Source organism: Oncorhynchus nerka, linkage group LG15 (assembly GCF_034236695.1).
Source record: "Oncorhynchus nerka isolate Pitt River linkage group LG15, Oner_Uvic_2.0, whole genome shotgun sequence".
In the NCBI taxonomy this organism is placed as follows: domain Eukaryota; kingdom Metazoa; phylum Chordata; class Actinopteri; order Salmoniformes; family Salmonidae; genus Oncorhynchus; species Oncorhynchus nerka.
This window is the reverse complement of record NC_088410.1, coordinates 19,708,700-19,727,564: the sequence shown is the minus strand read 5'-3', so window position 1 is coordinate 19,727,564 and position 18,865 is coordinate 19,708,700. Positions and strand designations below refer to the sequence as shown.

The 18,865-nt window shown below is 44.4% G+C and overlaps 2 protein-coding genes, 1 long non-coding RNA gene and 1 other non-coding gene across 4 annotated transcripts; 2 read left to right on the top strand and 2 right to left on the bottom strand.

Moving 5' to 3' along the window:
• Positions 1-1,576: 1,576 nt before the first annotated feature.
• LOC115112622 (uncharacterized) lies at positions 1,577-3,603 on the bottom strand. Its single transcript, XM_065000674.1, has 4 exons — positions 3,537-3,603; positions 3,210-3,446; positions 2,258-2,571; positions 1,577-2,086 (listed from the first exon to the last, which is right to left on the bottom strand). The coding sequence occupies exons 1-4, from the start codon at positions 3,601-3,603 to the stop codon at positions 1,745-1,747; spliced, it is 960 nt and encodes a 319-aa protein (XP_064856746.1). The 3' UTR covers positions 1,577-1,744.
• A 1,749-nt stretch (positions 3,604-5,352) lies between these two features.
• On the top strand, positions 5,353-8,441 carry LOC135560111 (uncharacterized). The gene is made up of 3 exons (XR_010458703.1): positions 5,353-7,277; positions 7,361-7,451; positions 7,553-8,441. It is a non-coding gene; the product is annotated as an uncharacterized LOC135560111 (long non-coding RNA).
• A 71-nt stretch (positions 8,442-8,512) lies between these two features.
• Positions 8,513-16,566, bottom strand: LOC135560110 (uncharacterized). Its single transcript, XM_065001208.1, has 7 exons — positions 15,767-16,566; positions 15,567-15,613; positions 15,239-15,312; positions 14,804-14,885; positions 9,473-9,681; positions 9,110-9,382; positions 8,513-9,003 (listed from the first exon to the last, which is right to left on the bottom strand). The coding sequence occupies exons 1-7, from the start codon at positions 15,874-15,876 to the stop codon at positions 8,689-8,691; spliced, it is 1,110 nt and encodes a 369-aa protein (XP_064857280.1). The 5' UTR covers positions 15,877-16,566; the 3' UTR covers positions 8,513-8,688.
• On the top strand, positions 12,385-12,491 carry LOC135560650 (U6 spliceosomal RNA). The gene has a single exon (XR_010459149.1). It is a non-coding gene; the product is annotated as a U6 spliceosomal RNA (small nuclear RNA).
• Positions 16,567-18,865: the final 2,299 nt, after the last annotated feature.

Sequence of the window (18,865 nt, the reverse complement as noted above, 5' to 3'; positions counted from 1 at the left end):
TTACAGTCTAGCCAGACACCTAGGTACTTATAGATGTCCACATATTCTAGGTTGTAACCATCCAGGGTGGTGATGCTAGTCGGGCGTGCGGGTGCAGGCAGCGAATGGTTGAAAAGCATGCATTTGGTTTTACTAGCGTTTAACCTCTTACTCCTACCCGACACGCAGGCGTCCCATCTAGACATCTGGAAATGCAAATGCGCTACGCTAAATGCTAATAGCACTCGTTAAAACTCAAACGTTCATTAAAATACACATGCAGGGTACTGAATTAAAGCTACACTCGTTGTGAATCCAGGCAACAAGTCAGATTTTTAAAATGCTTTTCGGCGAAAGCATGAGAAGCTATTATCTGATAGCATGTAACACCCCAAAAGACCCACATGGGACGTAAACAAAATAATTAGCATAGTCGGCGCTACACAAAACGCACAAATAAAATATAAAACATTCATTACCTTTGACCATCTTCTTTGTTGGCACTCCTAGATGTCCCATAAACATCACTATTGGGTCTTTTTTTCGATTAAATCGGTCCATATATAGCCTAGATATCGATCTATGAAGACTGTGTGATCAAGGAAAAAAATTGCGTTTTATAACGTAACGTAATTTTTTTAAATTAAAAAAGTTGACGATAAACTTTCACAAAACACTTCGAAATACTTTTGTAATGCAACTTTAGGTATTAGTAAACGTTAATAATCGATCAAATTGATCACGAGGCGATGTATATTCTATAGCTGTACGTCTGGAAATAATGTCCGGGTAAATCTCAACCAAAATATCCGGTCGGAGACCGGAAGAAATGCACTGCCTCGTGTCCGTTTGACCAAGAAACAAGTCGTACCAGAGGTAGCGGCACAGAATCTCACAGAACCATACATACTGTGTCCAAACTCAGAAGTTTTAGGCTTGCCACATTTAGAGCACTTATAGCCTTCATATGGCTTGTGCACTCTGACTTTAATGCCAGACTCCAGCTTCTTCCTCCTCCTCCATTCGGTGGTCCTGGAGACCTTTGGTCCACCAGCAGGAGGGGGAAGAGGAGTGGAGGTCGAGGGCAGGTCTGGGACACTGGCGTTATAGGGAGGGAGGTGGAAGACAGACTGGGTAGAGGTGGCAGTGGCTGACTAGTGGCCAGGAGGACCACGTGCTGGTATCCACTAACCCCATCAGGTCCTATGTACTCCTGGAAATAGAAGAGTCATGGGGAAGGGTTGGATTAATAGTCACATTAATAGTTATGAATGGAAAGAAACTTGAGTGAGCTGTTTAGGACGTGGATAGGCACTTACATCATCCTCAGGGTCCTGACTGGCAGCTGGTGCAGTGTCATCAGGGGGTGTGACGACAGGTACCTGGGATGGGTTGGGTTGAGTGGGCGGTGGAGTGGAGGGACTGGTGGGAGACGGTCATCGAGGTCGGGCAAGGACATGGTGGGGTCATCCTCCTCTCCTTCCTCAAATAGAGTAGGTGTCCCGTCTGGGACATCTGGGTCCTTACCGAGGTTGGACTCCAACCTCTGGTCACCATGGGTCTGGGAGAAGAGATACTCGACCCCGGTGATGTTGCTCTCCATGAGCTCACCTCGCTTGGCCTCCAGCAGGTGCTCCACATCATCTGCACAGCACACCACACCAACATGCAGGAGGAGAGCCGCCACAAAAAGAGAGCATACAGGGGATGGCTCTCTGTGGTCACTCCCCGAGCTCTCTGTGGTCACTCCCCGAGCTCTCTGTGGTCACTCCCCGAGCTCTCTGTGGTCATTCCCCGAGCTCTCTGTGGTCACTCCCCGAGCAAAACGACGGATGAGGTGCCACACATCCAGCCGGACGATGAGCTCATCCCACTGGCTGAACATGGCTGCCGTCTTCCCCTTTCCCATCAGGGTGCAGCAGTCCCGGTCGACAGAGAGCAGCTTGGGAGGTGCCACTCCAGATCTACTGTAGCGCTGCTGGAGGCCAGCTGCCCTGTCGAGCAGACCCTCCCCTTCACTGTCAGTGAGGACCGTAATGAGCACCTGGCCGTACTCATTGACAACATTTGTGGCCCACGCTGCTGTCCCAGCTAGTTTCTTGGTCACCTGAGGGGAGTCAAACAAACACAGACAGACGAACACACAGTCATGTCAGTGAGTGGACACAACGTTTCACAATACATTCATTAAGTCATAAAATAAGTCCTAATAAATTAGTATTCATTTGATTGTCTCTAACTAACTAGTATTATTTCTGGTCAAAACATCTTCAATCACCTTCTTGGTTGAATCCATCTTCAGGATGGACCCAAAGATGGAGGTGACTCTGGCCTTGAAGTCCTCTAGCTGGAACAGAACGTCGTAGCCGTGGACAGTCAGCAGCCACTGGGCTGAGGGCACATCCAAAAAGGGAGGAGGAGGTGTTACCCTCAGTGGTGCAGCACCTGGGACTACAAAGTGGTCACAGACAGACCGGTAGTACAGGGTCAGTACAGGGTCCGACTCATCCAGGTCAGGCTGTGCTGCTCCCTCAGCTGGTTGTACAGCCTGGTCACACTGTTCCCCAGTGTCCTCTCTCTCAGCCTGACCACCTTCAGGTCACAGGACAGCCTAATACACAGAGACAATTGGGTCAAAAAAGAGGAGGGTGTGGAGGGGGGTTCTAGAAACACTTTGATAAGGGAAGGAGGGGCTTGGGGAAAGGGTGACGTTGAAACACTTTGATAAGGGAAGGAGGGGCTTGGGGAAAGGGTGACGTTGAAACACTTTGATAAGGGAAGGAGGGGCTTGGTGAAAGGGTGACGTTGAAACACTTTGATAAGGGAAGGAGAGGCTTGGGGAAAGGGTGACGTTGAAACACTTTGATAAGGGAAGGAGGGGCTTGGGGAAAGGGTGACGTTGAAACACTTTGATAAGGGAAGGAGGGGCTTGGGGAAAGGGTGACTTTGAAACACTGCTTTGTTTGGGCAGTTCCTGATAAGAGATCGAAGGTCAGAAATTCAGAGAGCTCAAAGAGCTAATTAACATTTCAATGGGCAAAGAGCTAATTAACATTTCAATGGGGCTTTGAAACATCAAAACTCAGTGTTGACAAGAACCTACTGACCGCCTCTTTTTCTCACTATGATGCTTTTTCCTGTTTTTCCTCAAAGTGAACAAGAGCTTTGATTTCCAGAGGTGTGAATTACTAACCTGTAAGTCAAGATGGCTGGGAACATGGAGCGATGACTTGTGTCCAGCTGGTTCAAGACCTCCAGCGACCATCCTGCTAGTAGCTTCTTACAGAGGCGGCACTCCAGGTACTCTGTCCCCATATAATACCAGCCTCTGTAAGAATACTCTGTCCCCATATAATACCAGCCGTCCATGTCAAGCACCCTCCGGACTGTCTTGTACACCCCACAGCCTGTGAGCTTTTGACGCTTGTACTGTGGCTGGGCGCACTGTGGCTGGGCGCACTGTGGCGCTGGGCGCACACAAACTTAAAGGCCCACATTTGCTACACTGTTTGATTTACTGTGTAATTGACTTAGATGACTACAGAATATATATTTACATGGATTAGGAGGCTCTACAGCTGTTGCTGTGTCCCTGAGTTGGACATAGACCTTGAAGTGGCCCATTGAGGTCCCCGGCTTTACTTGGTATGTCCTGAACCAGGCCATGTAGCTGTATTGAGATAAAGGAAATAAACAAGAAAGGTAGGGAAAAAGGGAGAGAGAAAGAGCGAAAGGGGGAGAGAGTGGAGAGAAAAGGGGAGGGAGAGAGCGAAAGGGGAGAGAGAAAAAAGTGGGAGAGTGAGAGAAAAAGGGGGAGAATAAAAAAAATGAGTCCAATTTCTTTCCACAGACTAACATAGTGCAATGAGAGATAAGTGGGAAGATTTTTTTTTTTTAACCGTCTGAATGACATGGGGTGCCCCCTGTTGGGTGGGCCCGGGTGGGTGGTGCACACTACCCAGCCATGGACCTACAGCACCCCCCTGAAGCCATTTAGAGCCATACCGATATTTTCAGCTGGTAAGCCATCACCGGGTGCACGGCTCAAATTCACCAATCACCGGGTGCAAGGCTCAACATGACACACAAATTCGTGAAGCGTTCCTTATTTTGACCCCTTTTACTCCAATATATATATAATTTTTTTTTTAAATGGGGGGGGGCATCCATTTTCCTCCTAGTATTACCCATAAAATAAAGTTAAAGTATATTTTTTAAATCCTGTTGGAAATTGTGCCGTAATGGCAGTGACTTCAGGTTAATTTTGTTCCAATTCCTCTATCTGTTGGCCACATAGCGCTATTGCATCCATTGGCTTTATCACTGACAATGTCAGCCAATCCAGTGACATGGGGGGGAAAGAGAGAGGGGAGAGAGACAAAAATGGGGAGAGAGACAAAACGGGGGAAAGAGAGGAATTTTGGGAGGAGAAAAGTGGCGGGAAAAGGGGGAAAAATATGGGGGAGGGGAAAATTAGGACAGGAGAAAATAAGGAGGGAAATAGGGAGGGATCTGAAGGGAGGGGATAAAAGTTGGAAACACATAGGGGAGGGGAGGGAAATATTGGAGGGGTAAAAATAGTGGAAGGAATATAGGGGTGGGGGAAAAGTGGTGGTAAATAGGGGAAAATTAGGGGAGAAAAAGGGGGGAGAAATATGAGAGGGGAAAAGTGGCGGGAAATAGGGGGATAATGGGGAAAAATATGGGGGAGGGAGAAATATGGGAGGGAATATAAGGAGGGAAATAGGGGAGGGAAATTAAGGGAGGGTAAAATAGGGGAGTGAGAAATAGGGGAGGGGAAAGTGGTGGAAAATAGGGGAGGGGCATAAGTGAGGGGAAAATAGGGGAGGGGTAAATAGTGGGAAAAATATAGGGGAGGGAAAGGGAAATATGGGAGGGGAGAAAAGGGGTAGGGAAGTATAAAGGAGGGAAATAGGGGAGGTGAAAATGGGAGGGGAAAATAGTGGGAAAAATATAGGGGATGGGGAGGGGAGAATAGGGATATAATGGGAAAAAATATTAGACCTGGTGCTCAAAGCACGTGGCTACTTAATATGCATTGTTGATACATCCCTGCCAACTCCTCCTCTCACCCAGCAAAACCCCCCATTTCCCCTCCTTCGACAGAGAAGAATGGGCAATATCCTTGGGCAATTTGCGCATTTTTCTGTTCCAAATGTTCCAAATTCCCATATTGTTCCATTAGCCCTCTCCTCCAATCAAATGCTTCAGTTTGTTCCAAATTGGAGAAAGAGAGCAAAAATACACCAATGAAGAGCCTAGCTTGTCCCAAAAGTTTTTAAGCCAATCATCTTCCTCTGAAATGTTCCTAAAGCCACTTCATCAGAAAATCTTTTTCTGTCAGCCATTGACGCTATTCGGTGAGTATCTGAGGTCATTTTGCTTAATTTACAACGAATGTAACGTGGATGACTATAAATGTGATGAAATATGACAATAACACCTCTAGTCAACCGCCTTGTTTGACTACAGGGGCTTCCCAAACTGTAATTTAATAACTTTTGTAGATCGCTAGCTACTGTAGCCTGCTGCTGCACAGGCAGGTTAGTATTGGCTATAAATCATTTTTCTGTCAGCCATCGATGCCACTCGTTGAGTATATGAGGTAATTGTGCTTAATTTGCAACAAATGACAACTAAATGTGATGAAATATGACAATAACACGTCTATCCAACCGACTTGTTTGACTACAGGGGCTACCCAACTTGTGTAATTTAACAACGGTTGTATATCGCTAGCTACTGTAGGTGGACATAACTCACAACGTTTATTTGACCACTGACAATCCTGTAAAACCTTAGCTAACATCTATATCATCTAAAAGTTGGAATTCTATACTATTTATTTGTCTATTTTCCTTCGTTATTTGATGGCATGCATTTAAAGTGTATGTAGTTGAATGAATTGTATTGATGGTCATTGGGGCAAACGTGTCTTTCTATGTAAACTGAATTTAACTGCATGTGAAATAATAATCACCCTAATCCTACCCATAACCCCCCACTGCTGTCCTCCTCCTAGCAGACCTATCAAGCAAACATAAGTTCCTTTATATGTATCTAATACGGTTATGCTGTCACTTGTCACTGCACTCATCAGTCATGATAATAGTATTTTTCTTGCCTCCTAAGATGGAAAATCCAAGGTTCCGTTTCACGCCCTCACAGGAGTTGGTCCTCAAGGTCACACACCCCAGGCAGTAAAAGTGGCCGCTGACGGCCCCCCCTGCTTCTGGTGCTCAGGGCCCCCCCTGCTTCTGGTGCTCAGGGCCCTCCTGCTTCTGGTGCTCAGGGCCCTCCTGCTTCTGGTGCTCAGGGCCCTCCTGCTTCTGGTGCTCAGGGCCCTCCTGCTTCTGGTGCTCAGGGACCCCCTGTTTCTGGTGCTCAGGGCCCTCCTGTGAGGACGCCTTAACTCGCTACTCGTGCGCCTATCCGGCCTTCGCTGAGATGGTCAGGTTCAACCGGGCGCACGTGTGACAGGTTAAAGGACATATTCATAGCCTGTTATACATTGAAAAGTATTAGTAAGTTCATAGTATGTGAGGATCTTAAAACATCTAAGGTGAAAAAGATGCATTCAGTATTAGTTGATAGAGATTGATAACATTCATATAATTGTGTTAAAGTTAAAATCTGTCAAAGGGTACGAATTGTGAGAGTAATGTGTAAACGTTATATTGATTACTTTATTTTGTGGTGCCTAAAAGTGTTAATCTGTGATCTACGAAATGCTCTTAATCTATGAGCCGGAGATCGTCTCCACCCATATGGTCTCCACCCGTATTCCTGGGGAAAATCGCGGTCTTTTCTCATTGAACTAAACGTTGAATTGAGAATACAACACCGTATCACTGTCGTGATTATTTCTCCCCTGTTTTCAGGTACTTTATTGATGATAAAAATAGTAATTTAAATGTTATAACTCGCTAACATGTCAATAGTGTTTAAGGTGTGTTTTAGGATAGTCTTGAGGAAGTTTGAGTTAAGTTTGAAGAGAGTAATATTAGCCCTGCTCGGTTGAAGTGAAGAATAGCATCGTACTGAGAGTAGCTGCCATTTTATGTTGTTTGTGAATGAACATGCGCGTTGTTAAAAAGATATTTTGCTGTGTTATTTGTATAATGGGTTTTCTGTTGTTTTGTAATGTGTTACTTTTGTGAAATGAATGACACTAAACGTTGAATTGAGAATACAACACCGTATCACTGTCGTGATTATTTCTCCCCTGTTTTCAGGGGCGTAACACGAGGAAGCTAAAGTCCTGTCCTTCCAGCCAGGTGAGTTTGTTTAATTCTTCTCATTGTATGTAAGATGGAACTCCTTTGCTCTGACAGTTAATTGGTTCCCGTGCTGATTCCAGGCCAGGAGGGCAAGGCCCTTGTTGGCTTCAGGAAGTACAAGTGGGACTCACTGCAGGACCTGTATGAGGCTACGGGTGCAGACAGGATAAAGTCATGTGTGCTGCGTGTCTTTTGTGTTTTCTATGTTCATCTCAGTGTGTTCTATGCAACATTTTACATCTGAAACGTTCCCTCTGCTGTGTCTCACACAGATATGTCAGGAGCTTGAGGACGCAGACACCCCGTTATCCTGTGAGTGCGATGGCCGCCTTGATTGACTACATTCAGCGCAGAGACCAGGAGGGGTTAGCTGCTGTGGCCAGGCCCGCCGCAGCCAGCACCGCCCCAGCCAGCACCATCCGGCCCGAGTGCGGCTACGTAAGTGTAGGGGCCGGACCCTGATTGGCTACATAAGTGTAGGGGCCTGACCCTGATTGGCTACGTAAGTGTAGGGGCCGGACCCTAATTGGCTACATAAGTGTAGGGGCCTGACCCTGATTGGCTACGTAAGTGTAGGGGCCGGACCCTGATTGGCTACGTAAGTGTAGGGGCCGGACCCTGATTGGCTACGTAAGTGTAGGGGCCGGACCCTGATTGGCTACGTAAGTGTAGGGGCCGGACCCTGATTGGCTACGTAAGTGTAGGGGCCGGACCCTGATTGGCTACGTAAGTGTAGGGGCCGGACCCTGATTGTTACATGTTATTTGAACGAACACATTCATTTTTGGGGGTAATTTCTTTTCTTTTAATTAACTTAAAGTTGTATTGATTTTTTATTGTTTGGATTGTTTATTTTTGTAAGATAAACTAAATGTATGGCCTAACAACATCACCTTTGGGGAACCGCCTGTTCAGAACTGGAGGCCACCATGGACGGCTACATGTCAGGTGTGGAGGTGGGTCCTTTTGTTTCCCAGCATTATTTGTTTTTTTGTGTGTTACAACTCTGTGTGTTTGACCGAGAAAATGACTGATTTGCTTGTCTTTTTATTTGTTGAACTTTAAGAGTGTATGACAGTAAATCAAAATGAATTTAATTTAAGGGAGAAAGTGCTTGTATTCCATGTATTTATTTCACAGGGAATGTCATGTGTGAAGCAACCCAGCATAATGTCCCCTACAGTACAAGTTAAGATGATTTTAAATGAGCTAAATGTACAAGAGATTAACAATGAATGTCGTATATTTTTTATTATTTTTTTACAAAGAACATACGTACAAAAACTACTTTACAATGTAACACCAGTCAGTCAGAGTTTACTGGCCTTGGCTATAGCACCATGCTGGGCCCTCATGAGTGCCAGCCACTCCTCCACAGTTTGGCCACCAGAGGTAGCGGCACAGAATCTCACAGAACCATGTGTCCAAACTCAGAAGTTTTAGGCTTGCCACATTTAGAGCACTTATAGCCTTCATATGGCTTGTGCACTCTGACTTTAATGCCAGACTCCAGCTTCTTCCTCCTCCTCCATTCGGTGGTTCTGGAGACCTTTGGTCCACCAGCAGGAGGGGGAAGAGGAGTGGAGGTTGAGGGCAGATCTTGGGAGACTGGCGTTATAGGGAGAGAGGTGGAAGACAGACTGGGTAGAGGTGGCAGTGGCTGACTAGTGGCCAGGAGGACCACGTGCTGGTATCCACTAACCCCATCAAGTCCTATGTACTCCTGGAAATAGAAGAGTCATGGGGAAGGGTTGGATTAATAGTCACATTAATAGTTATGAATGGAAAGAAACTTGAGTGAGCTGTTTAGGACGTGGATAGGCACTTACATCATCCTCCGGGTCCTGACTGGCAGCTGGTGCAGTGTCATCAGGGGGTGTGACGACAGGTACCTGGGATGGGTTGAGTGGGCGGTGGAGTGGCCTTCCTGAGTGGAGGGACTGGTGGGAGACGGTCATCGAGGTCGGGCAAGGACATGGTGGGGTCATCCTCCTCTCCCTCAAATAGATCAGGTGTCCCGTCTGGGTCCTTACCGAGGTTGGACTCCAACCTCTGGTCACCATGGGTCTGGGAGAAGAGATACTCGACCCCAATGAGTTCCCCTTAGAGAGAAAACAAAAAAGTGAGTTGTACATAAACAGAACTGCACATGTTTTAGTGTGTGTATAATTGTATAATTTAGAAATACATACCAGTGTACTTTGCAGGCCTTCCTTCACAAGACTGCAGCCCAGGAGCTTCTGGCTCAGCTCAATGATGGCGTACTGAGCTACACCATCATAGCAGTGCAGGGTCTGCTTCTGTGCGCCCCCCTCGGCTGCAGCTTCAGCACGGTCCTCATTCCACCCAACCAACCATTCAAGGAGGTAGGCCTGAAAGTGCTCGGCACCCACACTTGTTCCTATAGATGATGACAACATGAAGAAGAAATAATAACTCGTGTCTCGTGTGCTTTTGTTTTTTCGTATTTTTTGTATATATATTTCAATTTGATTTTCGATCTCTTTTCGATTTTTTATTTGATTATACCTTCCGGTAACCTGCCTCACCCAATGTGATACGGTATCGCTATTATTTTTAATTTTAGAACACATTCAAGAACCTCCAGAAGCTAACCAGATGTATCAAATCGGAGGGCATGTTGTCCGGTCCTCTGGCAGTCTCTATGGGGGTGCCACAGGATTCAATTCTTGGGCCGACTCTTTTCTCTGTATATATCAATGATGTTGCTCTTGCTGCGGGCGATTCCCTAATCCACCTCTACGCAGACGACACCATTCTGTATACTTCTGGCCCTTCCTTGGACACTGTGCTATCTAACCTCCAAACGAGCTTCAATGCCATACAACACTCCTGCTCTTAAACGCTAGTAAAACCAAATGCATGCTTTTCAACCGTTCGCTGCCTGCACCCGCACGCCCGACTAGCAGCACCACCCTGGATGGTTCCAACCTAGAATATGTGGACATCTATAAGTACCTAGGTGTCTGGCTTAGACTGTAAACTCTCCTTCCAGACTCATATCAAACATCTCTAATTTAAAATCAAATCTAGAGTCAGCTTTCTATTCCGCAACAAAGCCTCCTTCACTCACGACGCCAAACTTACCCTAGTAAAACTGACTATCCTACCGATCCTTGACTTCGGCGATGTCATCTACAAAATAGCTTCCAATACTCTACTCAGCAAACTGGATGCAGTTTATCACAGTGCCATCCGTTTTGTTACTAAAGCACCTTATACCACCCACCACTGCGACTTGTATGCTCTAGTCGGCTGGCCCTCGCTACATATTTGTCGCCAGACCCACTGGCTCCAGGTCATCTACAAGTCCATGCTAGGTAAAGCTCCTCCTTATCTCAGTTCACTGGTCACGATGGCAACACCCACCCGTAGCACGCGCTCCAGCAGGTGTATCTCACTGATCATCCCTAAAGCCAACACCTCATTTGGCCGCCTTTCCTTCCAGTTCTCTGCTGCCTGTGACTGGAACGAATTGCAAAAATCGCTGAAGTTGGAGACCTATCTCCCTCACCAACTTTAAACATCTACTATCTGAGCAGCTAACCGATCGCTGCAGCTGTACACGTAGTCCATCGGTTAATAGCCCACCCAATTTACCTACCTCATCCCCATACTGTTTTTATTTATTTACTTTTCTGCTCTTTTGCACACCAGTATCTCTACCTGCAGATGACCATCTAGATCATTTATCACTCCAGTGTTAATCTGCAAAATTGTAATTATTCACCTACCTCCTCATGCCTTTTGCACACAATGTATATAGACTATTTTTTATACTGTGTTATTGACTTGTTAATTGTTTACTCCATGTGTAACTCTGTGTTGTCTGTTCACACTGCTATGCTTTATCTTGGCCAGGTCGCAGTTGTAAATGAGAACTTGTTCTCAACTAGCCTACCTGGTTAAATAAAGGTAAAATAAAATAAACAGTCAGCCAATCCAATGACATCCCCCTTCTATCTCGTTCTCTGTCATACTTTCTCTCCCTATTTTCTCTTTCTCCTCTCCCTTTTCTCTCATCATTCTCCCCCCTTTTCTCACTCACTCCCCTTTTTCTTTCCCTCCCTTTGTCTCTCACTCTCCCTTTCTCTTTTTGTCTCCCCATTTTCTCTCCCTCCTCTTTTCTCATTCTCCCTCTCCCCCTTCTGTCTCTCTCTCCCCCCACCACCAGTTTTAAAAACTCTTATTAAACCACACTGGCAATGTGTCAACATGAAAGTTGAAACAGTCACCTTCCAACCACAGCCAGGCCACATATGAATCTCTAGTTCTCTGTCGCTCTCTTTACCATTTCCCTCTCTGCTGTTTCTCTCGTTCTAGTTCTCTCTCCTCTCTGTTACTACTCTTCTGTGTTGCTCTGTTCTGCTTCTCTCGCTACTAAATGGGGAGTTGGTTATAAGTATCTTTGGCCGGGCCATGTTGCAGAGAGCGGGGGAAGGGTGGGGAACAAAGACCAGGGGAAGAGCAACTAAAACCAGCAGGGGGAGGAGTCCAAAAGCTTATTACACTACATTTTAGTCTAGAATCATTCCTTATAATAATCAATTAAATGTCTCTACATCTATAACTAAAGTCAAAATGTCACAAAACAGCAGTTTTTGCATTTGATCACTGATCACTTTCTTTCTTACCAAATAGCACATTTTCACGTAAGGTACACGATTTTAAAACCCCCATGTTAGGGTATTTTTGACGTAGGCTTCACAACATTTCCTGCTACGTTTATGCGTGAGGACCTTTAGTGAATGCAGCCCCAGAGCGTGTCGGGTTTCAGTGAGTGGGTGGGGTTTTGTGCGAGGGCTTTTGTTACGTCATTATGTTCTACCCTATCAACGTCCTAGACGGGACAGTGTACTCGCATATCACCCAGCATACGTTGCAACTCTGAAGCAGAGGTTAGAAGATTACAACAGACAAGGTAGCCATTATTATCCCTACCAGTTTCATGCCTATACAATATCCTTTGGGAACCTTCTATGGGTGGTTTTTGAGCCTCTGAAGGTCTGTTTGAACGCAACCAGGATCCGAAACGTCAGGAGGGTTGTGCTCTATATATGAGGGCCTCTCCTATGTCTGTATTGTGCTCGCTTCGGCAGCACATATACTAAAATTGGAACGATACAGAGAAGATTAGCATGGCCCCTGCGCAAGGATGACACGCAAATTCGTGAAGCGTTCCTTATTTTGACCCCTTTTACCCCTATATATAAGGGGGGACATCCATCTTCATCCTAGTATTACCATAAGAACATGTTTTAAATCCCATTGGAAATTGTGCCATAATGGCAGTGACTTCATGTTAATTTTGTTCCAATACCTCCATCTGGTGGCCACATAGTGCTATTGCATCCATTGGTGTCATCACTAACAGTGATAATTTCCCAAGATGGCATAACAGTGAAGACGTGTTTTGTTCGTGTCTCGAATGTGATACGGTATCGCTATTATTTTTAATTTGAGAACACATTCAATAACCTCCAGAAGCTAACCAGATTTGTGTCAAATCGGAGGGCATGTTGTCCGGTCCTCTGGCAGTCTCTATGGGGGTGCCACAGGGTTCAATTCTTGGGCCGACTCTTTTCTCTGTATATATCAATGATGTTGCTCTTGCTGGTGGTGGTAGTAGTAGTAGTAGTAGTGGTAATGATGATGGTGGTAGTAGTAGTAGTGGTAATGATGGTGGTGGTAGTAGTAGTAATGATGATGGAGGTAGTAGTAGTGGTAATGATGGAGGTAGTAGTAGTAGTAATGTTGGTGGTGGTGGTAGTAATGATGATTGTAGTAGTAGTAGTAATGATGGTGGTGGTAGTAGTAGTAATGATGATGGTAGTAGTAGGGTAATGATAGCAGTTTAGTGATGATGGTGGTATGAGTAGTAGTAGTGGTAGTAGTGGTAATGATGATGGTGGTATGAGTAGTAGTAGTAATGGTGGTGGTAGTAGTAGTAGTAGGGTGATGGTAATGATAGCAGTTTAGTGATGATGGTAGTAGTAGTGATGGTGGTAGTAGTAGTAGTAGGGTGATGGTAATGATAGCAGTTTAGTGATGATGGTAGTAGTAGTAGTGATGGTGGTGGTGGTTGTAGTAGTAGTAGTAATGGTGGTGGTGGTAGTAGTAGTAATGATGGTGGTAGTAGTGGTGGTAGTAGTAGTAGTAATGATGGTGGTAGTAGTAGTAGTAGTAGTAGTAGTAATGATGGTGGTAGTAGTAGTAGTAATGATGGTGGTGGTAGTAGTAGTAGTAATGATGGTGGTAGTAGTGGTGGTAGTAGTAGTAATGATGGTGGTGGTAGTAGTAGTAGTAATGATGGTGGTGGTAGTAGTAGTAGTAATGATGGTGGTGGTAGTAGTAGTAGTAATGATGGTAGTAGTACTAGTAGTAGTAGTAGTAATGATGGTGGTGGTAGTAGTAGTAGTAATGATGGTGGTGGTAGTAGTAGTAGTAATGATGGTAGTAGTAGTAGTAGTAATGATGGTGGTAGTAGTAATGATGGTGGTGGTAGTAGTAGTAGTAATGATGGTAGTAGTAGTAGTAATGATGGTGGTGGTAGTAGTAGTAGTAATGATGGTGGTGGTAGTAGTAATGATGGTGGTGGTAGTAGTAGTAGTAATGATGGTGGTGGTAGTAGTAATAATGGTGGTGGTAGTAGTAGTAGTAATGATGGTGGTGGTAGTAGTAGTAGTAATGATGGTGGTGGTAGTAGTAATAATGGTGGTGGTAGTAGTAGTAGTAATGATGGTGGTGGTAGTAGTAATGATGGTGGTGGTGGTAGTAGTAATGATGGTGGTGGTGGTAGTAGTAGTAGTAATGATGGTAATGATGGTAGTAGTAATGATGATGGTAGTTGTAGTACTGATGTAATGGTGAAGATTAGTTATAAGTTAGTTTTAGTTTCATTTTCCATTTTATTTATTATATTTCTACTACTGACTTACCTTGTTATTTTTGTATTTCATGTTGTATTATCATTTGCCACCATTTTATATTACTATTTGTTATCTTTTTATAATTGTATTACAATGTATATTGTATACATTGTTGTTTTGGCAAAAGTGACACAATGTTTTTCATACCAATAAAGCAGCTTGAATTAGGAAAAAAATGAATTTGAGAGAAAGGAGAGAAAAAGAAGCGAGAAAGGAGAGAGAGAGAGAGAAAGAGAAATGTGAGAGAGAGAAAGAAGAGAGAGAAATTAGAGAAAGAGAAAGAAAGGGGAGAGAGAGAAAGAAAGGGGAGAGAGAGAAGGAAAGGGGAGAGAGAGAAGGAAAGGGGAGAGAAATGAGAGAGAAAAGTGAGAGTAAAGAGAAAGAATGGAGTGGAATGAAGAGAAGAGAAAAAGAAAGAGGGAGAGAAAAAGAGGAACAGAGAAAATGAGAGTGAGGGAGAGAGAGAGAAAGAGGTTAGAGGGAAGAGAGAAAAGAGAGAAGTTGTAATGCAATGCAACCTCTGGCCTCATCTCCCTATCATGCACGTGTTAAAGGGACGGTACAGTACTGTACCTTTCTGCGTTGTGTTCTGGTGATGTGTAGGTGGAAGACAAGTCTCTGGACACAATTCTTCTGGTTGTCTCTCTTTTAGTGACTGAAGGGATACAAATACAAGACAAAGGTTGGTGCTGCTGTCTGGACTCCCAAACACAACTATATTAGCCTCTCTTCATCACGCGCTGAGCTAACTCACGTCAACAACTAAAAATGCATTGTACAAGATGTACATGTTCATATTTTCAAAATACTCATTTCATTTTATAAATGTTGTACAGAAATAATTAGCTAATAAATGCTAAATATTTCTTAGTGTACTATTGTACCTGAGGTATACTAATGAGACAACAACGCCATTTTGACATGTCCAGACAAGTAACAAAATTAACAACGGCTAACTAATTAGCACATTAAACATTACATATCAAATCGTCACATTTCAGAACATACCTGCATGGAATGGATACAAATACAAAGCCAAGCTTGATGCTGCCGTCTGGACTGCCATACACAACTATAGTAGCCTGATAAAAGACAAAAGTGCTGAATTCCTGTCTGAAAACTCACGCCGTTTTTCACCTGAGAGACCCGCAAAGGTAACCGTGGCTGGGCAAACCTTGCAAAGTTGCAATCAAACATTATCCCCATTCACACTAATATATATTCCTAAAAACAGTAGCGCAACACTAAATCAATGACGATCTAATTTTCGGTTGTCTTTTTTGGGACATTTGCTTACATGTGCATTGAAAAGAGCGGAGCGTAACATAACACATACCTCTCCTCATCAGGCTCTGAGCAAACCGAGGAGTAAAAGCATGGCTCCTGTTGATGACCTCACAGCATTAACACCATGTAGAAAATAAATACAATACAATAGTTCACTCTTGAAAGTAGTGTAACAAATCTCAAAATAACCATAAAACAATAAATTATAATAAATGAGGGATTTTCGGTGAAATAAAGTATATGTTATACCTGTAATACATACGTAGCCTTTGCTTCTGCACAGGTGTTGTGTCGAAAATCTCCCCCCAGAATCCCCCCTTCGCGTTCTTCGTTACTGTGACTTGCTTGCTAGCTGACATTTCTGCTCTTCACTCTGTCAGTTTAGCCTACATTTCACTGATCTTAGTAGCAGAAAGCATTTTTGTCTGCAGTTTTCAGTTTGGCTATTTGTTTCAAGTGTATGTGGCGGTTCTAGCTTGTATGGCGCCCTGGGCGGAACCCCCCCCCTTCAGCGCCCGCCCCGAATACCGAAAGTATTTGACTCAAGCCACAAAATGAAGGAAATTAGAAGGCGGGGGTGTATTCTGGCAGGGGGATTTTCAGCACAACACTGGTACCTAATTTACTTGATGTTAGCTAGAAGCCAGCATTTATCTGCATTTGGAGAAAGTTGTGAACTCATTATCTTTTGGACACCCAAAGCTATGAAAATCGTGCGTGTATGTATTGAATGGAACTAGTCTGGGCTGTAGTCTGTTTAGCGAACATTCCACTCCTTGTAACTCCTTGTAACATTACAGAGACTTTACAACCAGGCTGCAATGAAACAGTGTTGATCATATAATACATCTATCATGTGTTCGTTTAATGATGTGAAAATCATGATATTTCCCTTGCATTTCAATCCACACATGCATATGGGTCTGTAATGTATTGCATTGTTATCTAGGTATTCAATCCCTTTTTAAATTATGCAAGATTACTTTACAATAATGGCAATTATGTATTATTTGAATCTTACAATTTACCCATGTGGATCTGACATGCATCAAATGCTACATAACTTTGCATGCATGCTTTCCACAAATGCAATGTACTGATGAAATGCCCCCCATAAATAATTTTTAAAAGGCAAGAAATGCAACATTAGGCCAACCTGACTAGCGGGGAAAGTGTTAAAAACCGTAGCTAGCGATCGTCAACACGATAGGATCTGAATGGAGGAAGAGACGCGTCACACACACCCGTGTAGACAGTTTTCACAGTCTTCTTGTTATGAAGTCAATCAACTGTATTCGCTTCTCGAGTATTGGTTAACATATGGAATATACACATTTGACAGTCGTGTCAAGTTGTCTGGATGTCATTTGGGTGGAGGGCCATGCACAATACACACGGGAAACTGTTGAGCCGTGACAAATCCAGCAGCGTTGCAGTTCTTGACACATTCAAACCGGTGCGCCTGGCACCTACTACCATACCCTGTTCAAAGGCACTTAAATATTTTGTCTTGCCCATTCACCCTCTGAATGGCACACATACACAGTCCATGTCTCAATTTACTCAAGACTTAAAAATCCTTCTTTAACCTGTCTCCTCCCCTTCATCTACACTGAAGTAGAGTATTTTTTTTAAGGGAGTATTTTTTTAACCTTTATTTAACTAGGCAAGTCAGTTAAGAACAAATTCTTATTTTCAATGACGGCCTAGGAACAGTGGGTTAACTGCCTGTTCAGTGGCAGAATGACAGATTTGTACCTTGTCAGCTCGGGGGTTTGAACTTGCAACCTTCAGGTTACTAGTCCAACGCTCTAACCAGGCTACTTTGCCGCCCCAACATTCACCTGGTCAGGCTATGGCATGGAAAGAGTAGGTGTTCATAATGTTTTGAACAAACAGGACACGCACGCCTCTGAGAATCACGCAGCGCTGCTGGGCTGGCCAAAGGCACAGTAGGGTCACACATGCCGCTTTGAATCGGTCGGTTGTGTGAAGAGGACACAAATAACTTTGTCCTTTTTAAAATATTTATCTTGAGTGAAAACGTCTTCACAAATCGTGATTTTATCAGGAGAGAAGATATTCCATGCGGCAAAAATCAGATGATTTATTTCTCTCTCTTTGTGTCTCTCTGTCTCTGTGTCCAGCTGTGTCTATGGCGCGCAGCTCACCATCTGCTTTGTTTGTGATACCGGGAGCACGGGTCCGGGTCCGTTGCATTTCTAACTGCCATGGGGAGAAAACGGTCGGCTGAAAACACTCCGGCTCAAGGGCGAATGACCGCACACCGAGAGGCGAGCGAGCAGAGGCTGTTAATTCAACAACCAAATGCAATTGATTTTACATACAAGAACACCAGAAGCTATCGTCAGAGCTTTGGACTCTAAACGTTTATATTTCTTAGTTTTTCTTGTCTAAAACTTCCCCGATCTCTCGCTCTCTCTAGTTGTCTCTCTCTCTATAGATCTCTTTCTCTAGGTCTCTCTCTCTGTCTTTCTGTCTCTCTCTCTCTATGTCTCTATCTATCTAGGTTTCTATCTCTCTCTCTCCAGGTCTCTATCTCTCTCTCTCTGTCTCTCTCTCTATAGATCTCTTTCTCTAGGTCTCTCTCTCTATGTCTCTCTCTAGGAATCTCTCTCTCTCCTCTGCCATCAAGAGTGGAGTAGATGGAGATGAAGGGGGAAGGAGGAGGGAGACATCTTTTGATCTTTAAATCAATAACCTAGAAACAGTTGGTTGACCGTTACCATGGTATCACTGGGGTGGTAAAGGCTCAATATACATCTCAGACTAGAGGGAAGAGGGGATACAACTCAGACTAGAGAGAAGAGGGGATACAACTCAGACTAGGGAGAAGAGGGGATACATCTCAGACTAGAGAGAAGAGGGGATACATCTCAGACTAGAGGGAAGAGGGGATACAACTCAGACTAGAGGGAAGAGGGGATACAACTCAGACTAGAGAGAAGAGGGGATACAACTCAGACTAGAGAGAAGAGGGGATACAACTCAGACTAGAGGGAAGAGGGGATACAACTCAGACTAGAGAGAAGAGGGATACAACTCAGACTAGAGGGAAGAGGGGATACAACTCAGACAGGGGATACAACTAGACTAGAGGGAAGAGGGGATACAACTCAGACTAGAGGGAAGAGGGGATACAACTCAGACTAGGGAGAAGAGGGGATACAACTCAGACTAGAGAGAAGAGGGGATACAACTCAGACTAGAGGGAAGAGGGGATACAACTCAGACTAGAGGGAAGAGGGGATACAACTCAGACTAGAGAGAAGAGGGGATACAACTCAGACTAGAGGGAAGAGAGGGGATACAACTCAGACTAGAGGG